General features: G+C 40.2%; 1 protein-coding gene across 1 annotated transcript in view; it reads right to left on the bottom strand.

The window, feature by feature from the left end:
* The window catches only part of COL4A3 (collagen type IV alpha 3 chain), a 56,088-nt gene that overhangs the window by 4,338 nt on the left and 37,180 nt on the right, over positions 1-14,570 (bottom strand). The window contains exons 30-47 of the mRNA XM_054386173.1: positions 13,752-13,902; positions 13,507-13,620; positions 12,722-12,889; positions 11,586-11,675; positions 10,921-11,055; positions 10,417-10,515; positions 8,967-9,056; positions 8,468-8,607; positions 7,306-7,432; positions 6,975-7,055; positions 5,868-5,966; positions 4,107-4,157; positions 2,992-3,177; positions 2,211-2,341; positions 1,732-1,804; positions 1,067-1,138; positions 840-959; positions 228-326 (exon numbers count right to left, since the gene is read on the bottom strand). Of these exons, the coding sequence (XP_054242148.1) occupies positions 228-326; positions 840-959; positions 1,067-1,138; positions 1,732-1,804; positions 2,211-2,341; positions 2,992-3,177; positions 4,107-4,157; positions 5,868-5,966; positions 6,975-7,055; positions 7,306-7,432; positions 8,468-8,607; positions 8,967-9,056; positions 10,417-10,515; positions 10,921-11,055; positions 11,586-11,675; positions 12,722-12,889; positions 13,507-13,620; positions 13,752-13,902 (2,026 nt within the window). The remainder of the gene's footprint in view (positions 1-227; positions 327-839; positions 960-1,066; positions 1,139-1,731; positions 1,805-2,210; positions 2,342-2,991; positions 3,178-4,106; positions 4,158-5,867; positions 5,967-6,974; positions 7,056-7,305; positions 7,433-8,467; positions 8,608-8,966; positions 9,057-10,416; positions 10,516-10,920; positions 11,056-11,585; positions 11,676-12,721; positions 12,890-13,506; positions 13,621-13,751; positions 13,903-14,570) is intronic.

Genomic DNA, 14,570 nt, shown 5'->3' with positions numbered 1-14,570 from the left:
AAAAAAATCAGTAAGGAGATACAGGTTGAAAGCCAGGTGTATTTGTAAAGCTAGCTCATGCAGCTTTACGTTGCATAGTCTTATGGACTGGTGAGGTATTTTGAAAAACCACAACCATTTTTACCAAAGAAGTTGTAAAGTAAACATTTTTCTGGTGACTTAACAAAAATACACTTTTCTGCAAATTCAGTAGGAGCAGTCAAGCAGACATGTCTGCATTCCTCTACCTCTTTGTCCTGGAAATCCCCTGTCTCCTTTTGGACCAGGCAGTCCTGGGCGACCTGGGTGACCAAAACTTCCTGGTAGACCCTTTACTCCTTTAGGTCCTAAATTGGAATCAGGAAGAAAAGAGAATCATATATCAGTAATCATTTGAGATGTTAATAATTGTTAGTGAATAAAACCCACACGCAAATGTAGCTGTGTTAAAATAAAACCATGAGCATGAATTTGAGTTTGAGACTTGTCTGTAGTATTACTGTCACCATATTTCCTATCATGAACACATTTGGAGTACTTCTGTTACATGTGGTAATTTCCTTCCTCCCCAAATGACATCCTGAGATGGTTCTGTTTGTATCAAAATGTTGAATGTTTGGATCAAGTTTGCTTTCATTACATCATTTTGCCTAGACTTTGTTTGAGGGAGAAACTCCCTCACTGACTGTGACTAGGACAGGTTATAAACATAAGCTTGTTAACAAGGCACAAGAAGCTATTTTGACTAGAGATAGGTATTGTTAAAGACATTGCAGTTTACTGTGCAGAAGCATGTTTTCCCACTAACCCAACACATTTCACTTAGCAGCACACACCAATGTGTACAGAGATAAAAATACCTTGTAGTCCAGGAATCCCTTGAATTCCTTGATCACCTGGTGTTCCTGGGATTCCTGGCAATCCAGGAGGACCTTTGCGTCCTGGAAGAGAGAATATTCTCCCAGGGACTCCAGGTGGACCTAGCAGCAAAAACACAATGAAGAGCTATTGCTTTATATTTAAAGGAAGAAAATTACAAACCAAACCAATCAAAGTCAGCTGGTGTTAGAATGAAAAGGTTGGTTACCATGCTGGCCCTTTGGTCCCCGTGGCCCTTCTGCACCTTGTGGTCCAGGGGGTCCTTGATTACCCTTTTCTCCTAAAAAAAGAAGATTGAAAATATGTCTATCTGGTTTACAATGTCAAAACAACTGTTGGAGTTTCAGACGTTTATTTAAGAGTCTTGCATGGCCATGCAGCTTTCCCAAAGAGTAACATGGCCTAGTGTCAATTATGCTGATGGCAGTTGAGAGGAGTATGACACTCAAGCAGTATTTTTCACCGTGCAAATTATGAGGTTACAATCAGATTGCTCTCCACAGCTCTGCTGGAAATACAAACAAGTTAAAGTAATGTATTTTTAGCATAATCAGATCAGGAGATTTGACTGACCATGCCCTAAAATGAGAGCTTTTATGCTTAAGAAAGTGTAATTACTGTCTGTATGGTGACTTTTCAGAGCAGGACACATTTAGAATGCACAACGTTTCGGATGGAACACAAACCAGTAGGTTTAACAGCTAATGACAATTTTGTGTCACTGTAAATTACACAAGTCAGAACAATGGAGTAATGCAGACCTCTAGCAGATTTAAAACTCTCGAAAAATGTCTAAATCAAACAGATTTTCAATACTACTGTAACACAACATCTAAATGTTGTGTTACATACAGAAGCATATGTAATAAATACCTTTTACACCTGGGAATCCAAGAAATCCAGGGTGTCCTCTAGCACCAGGATAACCCGATCGACCTTCTATTCCCTGCAAATCAGATGACACCAGTAACAAACAGGAAGCAGCATCTGCACGCTATCAAGTACAGTTTATTTTGTTCAGAATTATGTTCACAGAACAAGCTACAATTTGTAAAGCATGTGCTTCATTTGTGAGCATGTTAGAAACAGTGCTATCATTATGATTATTCTGTAATATAGAATGGCCAAGAAAATGGCATGCTAGAAATTCCCAGTAATTTCTCTTTGGTACGTTTAACCCCCCAAACATTAATTTTAACACCGTTCCTCTACTACAAGGGTGTTTTGGGGAGGATGGGAGGGGGTTTTGTGTGTTTTGGTTTGTTGTTGTTTGGTTTAAGTTGTCCTAGCATTTTCATGGTGAGAGGAAATTAACAATGGAATAAGAAACAAGCAATATTGCTTTCACTGACTTTTGGACCAGGAGGACCAATGTCGCCAGCCGGGCCTGTTGGCCCTGATATGCCATCTGCCCCTCTGTCACCTTTGCTTCCTTTCATGCTGAGAATGGAAACACCAGGAGGCCCTGGAAAACCAGGAGCACCTGTACAGAAACATCAGAATGAGTACAGATTAGTGCCAACAACATTTCACATACGTTACACATGATGCAGCACAACACTCAGCACTTTGTAGTGCAATTCATGTTTACCCCCACAGTGATTTCCAATGGAACAGACCCATTTTAAAATAAATCAAACTCATTCTTCCTAGCCTGCTAATTTAATCTGAGATTGTAATTGAGCTCTTGTAGATCTATGCCACTACAGTTTTGGAGTTGCCTGTAATGACAGAATCATTTGGGTGGGAAAAGAGCTATAAGATATTCTAGTCCAACCCAGCCCTGCTAGGTCACCAGCAAACCGTGTCCCTTGGTGCTGTGTCTACAGACTTATGCTATCTCCTATCTTTGAAGTTGCATCTCAGCCACCCTACAGACCTCATGGGAAGAAAGCAATCAATACAGTCCAGTGAACTGCAAAACTTGGTGTTATTTTCATTGGCATCACACTGCACAGACCACCACTGTGCTTGCAGTGGTAACCTTGCATTAAAGGGTAAAGGAATTACCTGTTTAACTATGAAGCTCTCATGGGGGAAGGGCCCTTTCAACCCTGAGTTCTGGATAGACTGAATTCTACTTTCAATTATCAGTATGTCATTTCAGATAAAGAAGGAATTATAACAACACACCTGGTCTTCCATCTGCACCAGCAAGGCCTCTGTTCCCTTTCGGGCCAGTAATTGCCACGCCTGTTGCACCTTGAAATCCAGGTAACCCCACTAAGCCAGGAGGTCCAACGGGTCCTTGATCACCCTGATGACCTTTCATACCTGGTGGCCCAGGAAAACCAGGCAGTCCCATGTTCCCTTTGATTCCTGTAAAGTAGGAGTATGACACTTGGGGAGAGCTTTCAGGATGGCAAGATGATGTGACTGCACAGAATACGTGCATTTACTATACTGCAAAGATGGAACTCAGCCTTTTTTTTCAGTATGCAGAAGTCCTCAAAACTACCATGCTACTGGAAAGCAAAACAGTTGTGAGAAGATATGCACACTCACTGCAAGGTTGTGGACACACCACTAGAAATAAACATGAGAGGAAGGTAGAAAGACCAGAGCAGTGAAGATTTCTTGATGTGGAATAGAAGAAAATGCTTCTTTGAACATCAGAACTAGCAAATAATTATACCGTACCTGAAGGAATCAATATGAATACAACAGAGTAAGAGACTACTGCAAAATGATGTTCTAAGGTTGATCTTAGAGTGCATGACCTTTCGTATGGAGGATATGAAGAGAGAACTGGGGCTTTTTAAGCAAATCAATGCATTTCTACTAGAAATACAATGCAAACTGTAAAAAATGGGGAGTCCCTCAGTCAATTGTTCAGCAGTATAAAAGAACAGATGAGCAAGACAAAAATGCAATCACTGCAGCTTTTTTATGGTACGCTTAGCATTCAGCAGCAGCTGTTGTGGTTAGAACACACTCTGTTAATAAAATTAAGTAATAAAGTACAATTTTTAAAGCTTTTATACGTGCACATCACCTTTGCAAAGCCACAGAAGTTAGCTCCTCTATTTCCTTTGCACAATACCCTTCACTTTACCAGCAAGAACTCGTGGCATTTAATATGTAGCATCAAACCATTGCTCAAAAGCACAGAATCCCTCTTGATTTCCCCTGACATTCTTTGGGCCATTTCAAGCACCCAAAAATCAGAAGGTGACTTCAAGATGAAGATGATGACTCTGGTCTTTAAAAACAGAGCTCTGCTTTTGCTTTATGAAAAGACAACTCACCTTTACGACCAGGAATGCCTCGAAGGCCAGGGATTCCTCTTCCTGGTGATCCTAGAAGATATTAGGTCATGTTATACCCAAAGTCCTCAAAAATTGTTAGAAAACATCATAGTCATCTAATATTTCACAGGTTTTTCCAGAATTCACTGAATCAAAACATAGCTTTTAGTTATATGTAAAATATCATTTATTGATTACTTCCATTTGTTCTATCCAGAAATCCAAATTAAATGGGTATGTTTTCCTTTCTGGTAGGAATTTGTATTGGTCCATCTTATTTAAGGTACATTTGACAATAATAACCTTTGTCTTTTTTCAGAGAAAGAAAAAAGAAAACAGAAAGAAAATCTGCATTTGTTAGTTACTAAGAAGAATTGAAGAAGAAATGCAAATACCTAAAAAGCAAACACTGTAACAGTCATTACAGCAAACTGAATATGAAAAACCCAGACTAAATGCTATGAATGCCTTCTCAGTATCCTCTTTATCCTAAGATGGAAAGAAACATTTTCACTGTAAAATATGAAAACCCTTTCTGTCAGAATTCAGTGGAGGATTACATCTATTCAGATGACATCTGAAATGACAGCTACAGGCTGGGGTCAGAGTGGCTGGAGAGCAGCCAGGCAGAAAGGGACCTGGGGGTACTGGTTGACAGCCGCCTGAACATGAGCCAGCAGTGTGCCCAGGTGGCCAAGAGAGCCAATGGCATCCTGGCCTGCATCAGGCATAGTGTGGCCAGCAGGAGCAGGGAGGTCATTGTACCCCTGTACACAGCACTGGTTAGGCCACACCTTGAGTCCTGTGTCCAGTTCTGGGCCCCTCAGTTTAGGAAAGATGTTGAATTGCTGGAGCATGTCCAGAGAAGGGCAACGAGGCTGGGGAGAGGCCTTGAGCACAAGCCCTATGAGGAGAGGCTGAGGGAGCTGGGACTGTTTAGCCTGGAGAAGAGGAGGCTCAGGGGTGACCTCATTGCTGTCTACAACTACCTGAAGGGAGGTTGTAGCCAGGAGGGGGTTGGTCTCTTCTCCCAGGCAACCAGCAGCAGAACAAGAGGACACAGTCTCAAGCTGCGCCAGGGGAGGTTTAGGCTGGAGGTGAGGAGAAAGTTCTTCACAGAGAGAGTGGTTGGCCATTGGAATGTGCTGCCCAGGGAGGTGGTGGAGTCACCATCCCTGGAGGTGTTCAAGAGGGGATTGGACGTGGCACTTGGTGCCATGGTTTAGATAGGCATGAGGTGTAGGGTGACAGGTTGGACTCGATGATCTTTGAGGTCTCTTCCAGCCTTCTTGATTCTATTCTATGACATTTAAAGGGAAGGTTTTACAACTCAAGGGCCAGACTATGGAAACCTTCCACTGTTCATGGAAGTAAGCATTGTAATTCCTTTTCTCTTATTTCCATGTAAGGGAGGAGACTCCTTTAAAGGGATTTTGGTTCTTTTCATCTCTCTTTGAGATCAAATACACAAGAACTGTTAAAATCAGTACTTTGGCTTTTGCAGACATTAATGTTTTTAGGTAATGTTATGACGAATCACATGCATAACAGTGACATATGCATTTGGGTTGTTGATAGCATGCACAGCAATGGCATAGCAAAACCTGTGAATCGATAAAAGTGAAAAACCTTCTACTTCTAAACTTCTCTTTGGCTCCAGAGAAGCTCCTTATGAATGCTTCCCAAATAAACCTTGTCAGTTTAACTAGGAAAAAAGAACCCAGCTATAAAACAGAATTAAAAATATTTCCCTGGTGTTACCTGGTTCTCCCTTTCCTCCTGGGGGACCAGGCATGCCATCCCGACCTTGATTACCTCTTTCACCAACAAGTCCAGTTTTCCCAGGGGATCCAGCAGCACCTGTGAATTGTAACAGACCACAATATCATTTTCACTTCTATTGTTTTTCATTTCAATGAGAGAACATATGAGTCCCCTTTATTAAAATCTAATTAGTTCAGCTGCTTCAAAGTGGGAAGAAACTGTGTTGGTATATAAACATTGGTAAAGAGCAGCATATAATTTTTATGGAGCTCACTGGACTTCAGTGGATATAACACCCCCACTATTTTCAAAGGCACTAAATTCTTGTCTCTAAAAGATGTTTTAGGACTCTGCTTTGATTTAACCCACACTGGTGGAACTCCATACAGGCAGTATGGTTTCTCTCCCTGGCTTTATGACAAGTTCAAAGTTTCTCTAAACAGGGAGTAGTTTCTGATCTTTTGTAACTCTTACGGTATGTCAGTGCAAGTTCACTGAAGTCTACAAAATGAGAATATCATCATTTTAGTGAGGATCTCTGAATACAAGAGCATTCAATGCTCTGTTTCAGGACAGTGACTGGCACTCACTTTAATAACATCTGCATTGCATACCTCTCTGTTGCTGCGTATTTACATACTTCCCCTTAGGTATATTTTGAATGGTTTGATCTTTTCTTTTACTTTAACAAACTACAACTCTGTTCCCTCTTTCCATACTAGTTCATTTCCTTTCTTCTCATCTAGCTACATCTTAGTTTATTATTTTCTTTCATGAGATAGAACAAGTCTTACTATTGTGTGGATATCACATCTTGGGACTTCTGGATGACAAAAAAAAAAAAGGCAGTCAAAAAGCTTCACAATAGTGAAACAAAATTAAAACCTCTCCCCTCAGCTAAGGTGATAACATTGAAACCAAGCTGTCAAAGACCTTAGCTCGAACCAGAGAAGGTAAACAAAGCCTGGAACTAACATAAAGGGAGACTAAAATTGTATCAGCTAAATACTAAAAAGCTCAAAAAAGCAAAAGCATCAACTGCCTTATTACAAAGAAAATAATAAACCAGGGGCAGGGATTTGGGAGAAATGCTCTATACCATACCAGGAAGGCCTGAAACGCCCTGACGTCCTGGGTGGCCCTGTTGTCCTTTGGCACCCATATCTCCAGGAGGTCCAAGCATGCCTGTGTAAGAATGAGTGCAGAAGAGAAGAGGTATTATTACTAGATCCACACTCAATCTGAGAACTTTGTTATCCTTTCTGCTTCAAGCAGCTGTGAAACACCTCTGGCTGAGGTAAGCCAGCCTGGCTGCACTGACTATACAGGAGGTGTTTAGACTTACAGCAGCTAGATACAAAGGTACCACTCCATGGGGTAAATTTTCTTCTAGAAGCATGTCAAAATCTCACCACCCCTCCACAACACCACATACCTGGTATTCCTGCACTTCCAGTTTCCCCTCTCATCCCATGTGATCCTGGTACTCCTTTATGCCCTGGATGACCTTGGGATCCTTTTTCTCCTTTGCTGCCCATAACTCCTGGGGGGCCTGGATCTCCCTGAGAAACAGCAGTTGCACACAAACAGGTGAAGAATCACAATTACATAAAACACATTTCATTCCATATGTAAACAACAACAAAAATTAGATGTCAAATTAAAGGTTAAGTAAGTGTAATCATAGTTTCTGATAATTTTCAGACTAAAACCAAAGTAGACTAATATGAAGTCCTCTCATCATACCACTGATCCTGCAGACATAGCTAAGGAAAAAAACCAAAACAAAGCGAATCTTTCCTTGACCTGTACCACCCAACTTCAGTATTTAGATGCCCATAGACTTCCCTTCAATTTTATCCTGACAGGTCCTCTTTTGATCCAAATATACATTCCTTACAGAATATGCAGCTATATTAAACACTGAAATGTGTATTTTCCCTTGAGTTCCTACTGACTTGAACCACAGTCATCTCATTATGGCTGCCCAGCTAACACAGAAACGGCTGACAGCCTTAACCATGTATCAGATAATCTCATATGTAAAAAGACTCAAAGTTGTCCAACAATTGAAGCATGTGGAGTAAAGTTGTATCCAATAGACCTACCTTAAAAGATAGTGGTTTTCAGTTAGCAATACATATTGCTGAACATAACATATACTGAAAGTAATATATATTGCTAAGAAAAGAATTCATTTTGTGTAATTATATCACAAGGCTGTCAAAACTCAACAGCACAATTTTAGATTACAAAACTTTTTCTTTTACTATGGTTACATTTTTCTTCTGTACTTCATACTGTACAGGTATTCCTACTCCTGACTTCTTATGTGCAAATCCTTGTTTTTAATAGATTAGTAACTTCTACAGAAACAAAATTTTCAAGAGGCTTTCTCTCCACAAATAAGAAATTGTTGTACCAAGAGAAAAAGGAAATATAATGAGCACAAAAATTCCTCTTGAGGAATTTTCCTGTTTCTTATCACTAACAAATCATCTGCAACCTGTGCAGCTCTTGCTTACATGTATGTCTGTTTCTACAGTCAGAGGCTCTGCTTATTGTCCAGTGTGACAGTGTTTCTATTGCCTTTATACCTTTGGACCAGGTTCTCCTGGAGGCCCAGCAGACGGGTACCCAGGATCTCCTTTGTCACCTGGAAAGCCACTGTAGCCTGGTGAACCAGGGTCACCTGATGGTCCTGGAAAGCCTGGAGATCCTTTCTGTCCTTTTGGACCTGGAAAAGTACGGATACTGCTACCACTCTTAAAAGGATTATAACTGCATACCACGACCTGTGTTTTGTGAGCTACTGCTTGTATAGTCAGAAATTTATTCTTCATTAATTTACACAGGTAGTGATTTTATTTCTAAGCCCATTACCAAGAGGTCATTGTGTGTAATGGGATGTAAATTAAAGAAGTTGTATTTCACTCAGGAGGAAGGGAAAACTGCATTCTGCAAGCAGATTCTGGGGTGGTGAGAAGCCTATAGGTACTGCAAAGAACAAATCACAGGATAGGTACTGTGTAGCGTGCTTTACAGTAATTTCTCAGATCTGTGCAAAGGCTTCTATAGGACTTGACAGAAAATGACCTGGAATTCCCATGTCCCCTTTGCTTCCTGGTGCACCTGGGAATCCCTGTTCTCCAGGAATCCCTGGAAGACCCATAAATCCTTTGGCACCTGCAAGACAGAGAAGTAAGTGTCATCTTCATGTTTGCTTTAGACACTGGCTGGCAGAGCTGTCAAGAATACAGAATCCTCTGCTGCACACCTTGGCATGGTCAATAGCACTTGCTGTTTTACAAATACCTGTGCCCTTAACACAGATAAAACCGACATTATGGTTGTCAGAAAATCAAGAACACACTGAACTCTCCTTTTATTGTCCTCCTGAGTTCAGTCTGCTTTGTAGCCACATCATGATCACATCATTAGCTGCTCATTACATACTTCTCATTACTAGTATGATCAAGCTTTTTCTTATATAGTACTTCCCCCCCCTCACTTTTTAGCTCAGTGTAGCTAAATTAGCATTCAGTCTAATGACTGCAAGATCTATTTACACCTAGAATGTCCAGATCTCTAAACTCCAGTGCACCAGCAATGCCTGAACATTTAGGCAGATGAGGTCATATTTTCTTTCTTAAAAAGTTAGGGAGTAGTGGAGCATTTGCAGTTTTTCCTGTGATGGTTACACTGCAGTGTCTACAAAGAATGTTAATGACAGACTACCCGTAGCATATGGGTAATTGTCATCATGAGAAGAGCTATTTTGATTCCAAGCTTAAAAACATTTCTAATTGGTTTTATGTAGCTAATGATAGCATCAAATTGCTTTCTGCAAAGAAATTATCTCAAAGAATCAAAACAACAGTACAGAGAAGTGAAGGTGTTTTATTAGCATCAGTTGTAAAAACAGATGCATTATCTCACTGAAGCGTCAACAAGTATCATTGTGAATGAGGTGATGCCAGAGCAAAACTTTGTGAAATAGCTTAGGCAGGTTTGTAATTATGCAGGTTTTTTATGTCTGCTTTTCCCTTAAGACCTGGTACCTTTCAAAATATAAACTGAACTTTGCAGGCTTTGAAAAGGGAAATAAAATCAAACTGACATAAAAAAGCTTCTGAAATATTTTTGTGCAGGATTGCAATGTTTGTATTTTACAATTCTTACTTTTTCTCTAATGATATTGGAAATTCAAACTTCACTTTTATAGATACCAATTTTTATTCATTGGTCTCAGCCAGCTTTTAGATTTCAAAGCTGTTATTAGTCAGGATTTAATATGATTTTCTATTTATAACCCCAAACAATGGTCTATATGTGGAAGGAAACAAAGAATCATGTGGTGGTAGCTGCTGTGACTTTCAAAGAACAGCTTTTCAAATTGCTCAGTTTCAGAATTCACAGAAAAGCTTCCGAGTTAATCTAGAGCAGGCAGTGCTGCTGCTGGAGCCAAGCTGATGTGTTAACACTGAGGTGAGGTTATCTCTACCCTCCACAGGAAACAGTAACTTTCAATACATATGTTCCATACCTGGTAGACCAGGTATTCCTTCAAACCCATCACGACCTGGGGGACCTTGCATACCAGCATCTCCTTTGTCTCCACTTGGACCCATTCTTCCTTGAACTCCTAAAACAAAGACTCATTTTAAAAAAGATTTGGACTCAATTTCTTTGAAATCCGGCATTTGGTTGGCAATTGTACCCATTTTTTTGTGCTCACAGGCTACTAAATGTGTAAAACCATGAACACAGAGCATACAGGTATAAGCCCTATAGTACTACTGACATTTACTATGGGTTTAATGTTACAATACAAGTTTTTAAGGAATATGGACTTGTTAAAATGGAAATAAATATTCAGTTTAATACCCAATTATTCCAAAACAGAAAAGGCAGTTACAGTGGTCATCAGTAATCACTTCAAAGCCATGTGAATCCTCTCAGAGGTAGAGTCAGTTTCTTCCCTGTTTGAGAGTCCACTGGAGCTGCCATAGAGATGACTGGTTTGCAGGACAGAACAATGAATGTATACCTTTTAAGCCTTGTTCTCCTTTATTCCCAATACCAACCAAGGTCTCAGATGGTCCAGGAAAACCTTTATCACCTGGTTCACCTTTTGCTCCAAGAAACCCTTTTCTTCCCTTTAGTCCTGGGAAGCCAGAAGAACCTACAAGAAAATGTAATGAAATTTCTTCAAGAAACCCAATTTGATGAGAACATGAAGCGAGCAATGAAATTCCTGTCTTCAAGGGCAACTACATATGTAAAGATACATTCCAAATCAAACAACCTAAACTAGCTTCTTACTCTACTCCTCAATAAAACATCTATCAACAGAGATTATGGCAAGAGACAGTAATTATTATACTGAATAAAGATACCATCTTCTGTTGAAGATATAATAATGATATTTAGAACATGAATGGGATGGAAAACACTAGAGCAAAAAAAGCTCTCTGCTCCATTTAGCAAATCATCAGCCATTTTCACAAATACCAATGAAACAGAAAAGGTGGCAATCCAAAACTGCTAAGAAAAATAAGTGAAATAAAATCATGTTGTCATTCAGCCTGTAGACAGCATATGTACAAAAGTCAAAGATTTGCCAAGAATCAAAGAACTGGTTCATAAGACTTGATCAGCATCAAAGTCTCTGTATTTTAATTAATAATGAAAGCAGAAGTTATGGCTGCTTGCCTCTGAGACCCGGGTTGCCTGGTCTTCCCATCATGCCAGGGGGTCCAGGAATTCCTAACAAGCCCATTACTCCTGGCTCTCCCCTTGGGCCTGTGGAATTGAAGCAACAGGAACATATTTATTAGTGTTTGATCAGTGTAACAGAAAAATGCTTCAGGAAACTACATATATGTCTGTCAGATAAGTGTTTATTTGTTTAGTCCATTTCTGTAACACACTAAGTCAGTTTCCCCAGTTTCTAACCATATGAATAGCATTCCACACAGAGTAACCCCCAAGCTACTTAGATTTATTATATTCATAGCTGCAACAGCCTCTAGCAATGAATTAAACAACTGACAGTGAGGACAATGTATCTTGGATATCCAGTTCACACAAGGATGGAAGATCTGTCATGGGATGTATGGGAAAGACTTTCCTTTCTGGCTCAGGAGCTGAAGGCCAGCTGGGAGGTGACAACTTCCCTCAAATGACATCAGAAGTCAAGTACTACCTGTTTATCATCAGTTTTATAATATAAAAAGGTATGGACCATCTCCTTCCCACAAGACAGTGAAGGATTGGATAGTAAGGGAAAATTTTTGTTAGAGGCCAGAAGCATTAGCTAACTAATTTCTTTTATTCTACAAATAAAAATAAATTAAAAAGCAAACCTTCCAGAGATTACCAATTTACTTAAGTGAGCTCTGGTTAGTGTGACAGAGTTTAATCTGACTTCACTGTCAGACTCAAGAGCTGAACTTGCTTTTTAAGCAAAAGAAGATAGCATTAAGCTGTCTGTTCCAACAAGGATATAACAACTGAACGCTTTACACTTCTCTTATGCTGAGAAGGTGCTTTGAATGTTAGCTATTTCATATCCTACTGCAGGCACACTACTGTACAGAAAGCAACATGAGGTAGCCCTCTCTTCTCAGAAGACTTCAAAAATTCAGTACTGAGTCATGACAGCTTCAAGATATGGTTATCATTTAGAAACTGGTGATTTGTTTGTTTTCCATACGGATCTCAGTGATATATGAAAGCTGCTGATGGAAAATATTTCAGTATCTTCAGTTTGGAAAAGCGTGACTAACACCTTGTTTCAAAGACTGACTTAATTTCTATATAAAAACATGTATTTGGGGAATACTTACCTGGCACACCAGAGATTCCTGGTCTTCCAGACTGTCCCTTAGGACCAGGCAATCCTGTATTTCCCTGAAGACCTGTTAATCCAGGTTCCCCAGGCTCTCCATAGATTCCTGGGATACTCAGGCCAGGAGGACCCAGTTTTCCTTTGGAACCTGGTGAACCTCTTACCCCTAAGAAAAATGCATGACATTATAGTATGCTGCATCTGTCTGGAAAACAAACCTTCATCTCTATCTTGCCATCCCAAGCACAAAGCTCTGCCTGTCTGAGGGCTTAACATTGGATTTGTATAACAACATGCACACGCAGGAAATCTTAAGAGAGTTGTGGGTTAGTTTTTTTAAAGAAAAAGAAATAGGCAAGGTTAGACAATTCTATGGGTACCTAAGTGTGTTTCTTTCAGAAGAAAAATCATCTACAGTACATGAAGATACTTTTGAGACTGTAAACTGACTTTCAACCTAGTTGAGCTCTTTCTCTGTTTTGTTTCTTTATCAGTTGTCATTGCACCAAGGAATCTAAGTTTGGCCCCATATAGGAGATGTGCCTGAAATATCCTTTTTCCTGTGGAATGTGGGCCAGTTTGTGATTCTTCTTTATACTGCACAATGGAATCTGAATTTTAATCCATGAGATGTTTCCTCTTATCTGCAGCAAGTCCACCCTCTAAATGGCCTCCCATTTTCTCACATACCAGAAATAACTTCAGCTCTCTCAAGCCATTGGAAGGCAGAAATGAACCCCAAACCCATCCAGCCAAAGGCACAGTTGATTCAGAAGGTCCTACCTGGTGGACCTGTAGCTCCCTGGACACCTGGCAAACCTGGCAGGCCAATAAGACATTCAGCAGGTTTCCCTGGAAAACCTGGATCTCCAGGAACTCCAGGTAAGCCACGATCTCCTAAAAGAAAAGAGACTGGATTCACAATGATTTAAGAAGAAGAGTCAGGCTTTGAGTGAGCATTGTTTGACTTGGCTTTCCTTTCTTTAAAATAACTTGCTGTGCTTCTTGACTTTCTTTGACAACAGTACCTCTTAGGCCATCATCACCATCACGTCCAGCATGCCCTGGTATGCCTGGAAGCCCTGGAAATCCAATATCACCTCTCAAGCCAGGAATGCCGTGACCTCCTGGTGGACCCATTCTACCTTGCTCTCCAGGAATAACCACACCAGGGTCACCCTGCAACACAGAGAGAAATGTAAACAATCCATTGCTCTTAGCAAATCTGGCAAAATATTTTCTTCACTATGTGATCCATTAACTTCTTTTATTAAGGTAACTTTCATGTTATAACTTTTAATAGCTCCAATTCAGTAGGCTGATGGATGTTCCTTATTGACCAGCTGCAGGTTCCACACCAGAGGAACGATTTGTCTGCACAACTTTTGAGCTCTGCCTCCTAGCTCTGAGAAAGTGCTACTGAGCAATGCAAGACCCTTCCCTCCTTTTGGTCATTACTGTATTGTGATGTTTGCTGCAGGTGTGAAAAGCTTTGGAGCTGTACCTGAAAATCTGCTTGAAGTTCATGCAATTGTAACTTTTCCTTTATTTCTACACTACAGTCATATTTTTATCAAAAAAATTATTTAAATAATCAAGGTCAGCACCCAAATGTGTCTCAGAATACTGAAAGTGACTGGGTTTCTGAAAACCTTTGTTCTGAACATTGTTTTCTATGAAGATTGGTTTTATTACAAGTGTCCCAACCCTGTTCCCTGAATGCAAAGTCTGAATTAGTTTTCCTGGCTGACTGAACTGTTGGTTGCTTTCAGTACTAGCTTTGACTACCAGCAAAGCAGTAGTTCACAAAGCAGGACAGCAGAGCAGAGATTATACCAGCCACTGAT

Source organism: Indicator indicator, chromosome 13 (genome assembly GCF_027791375.1).
Source record: "Indicator indicator isolate 239-I01 chromosome 13, UM_Iind_1.1, whole genome shotgun sequence".
NCBI lineage: Eukaryota > Metazoa > Chordata > Aves > Piciformes > Indicatoridae > Indicator > Indicator indicator.
The sequence above is the reverse complement of the archived record's forward strand: the minus strand, read 5'-3'. Positions and strand labels throughout refer to the sequence as shown.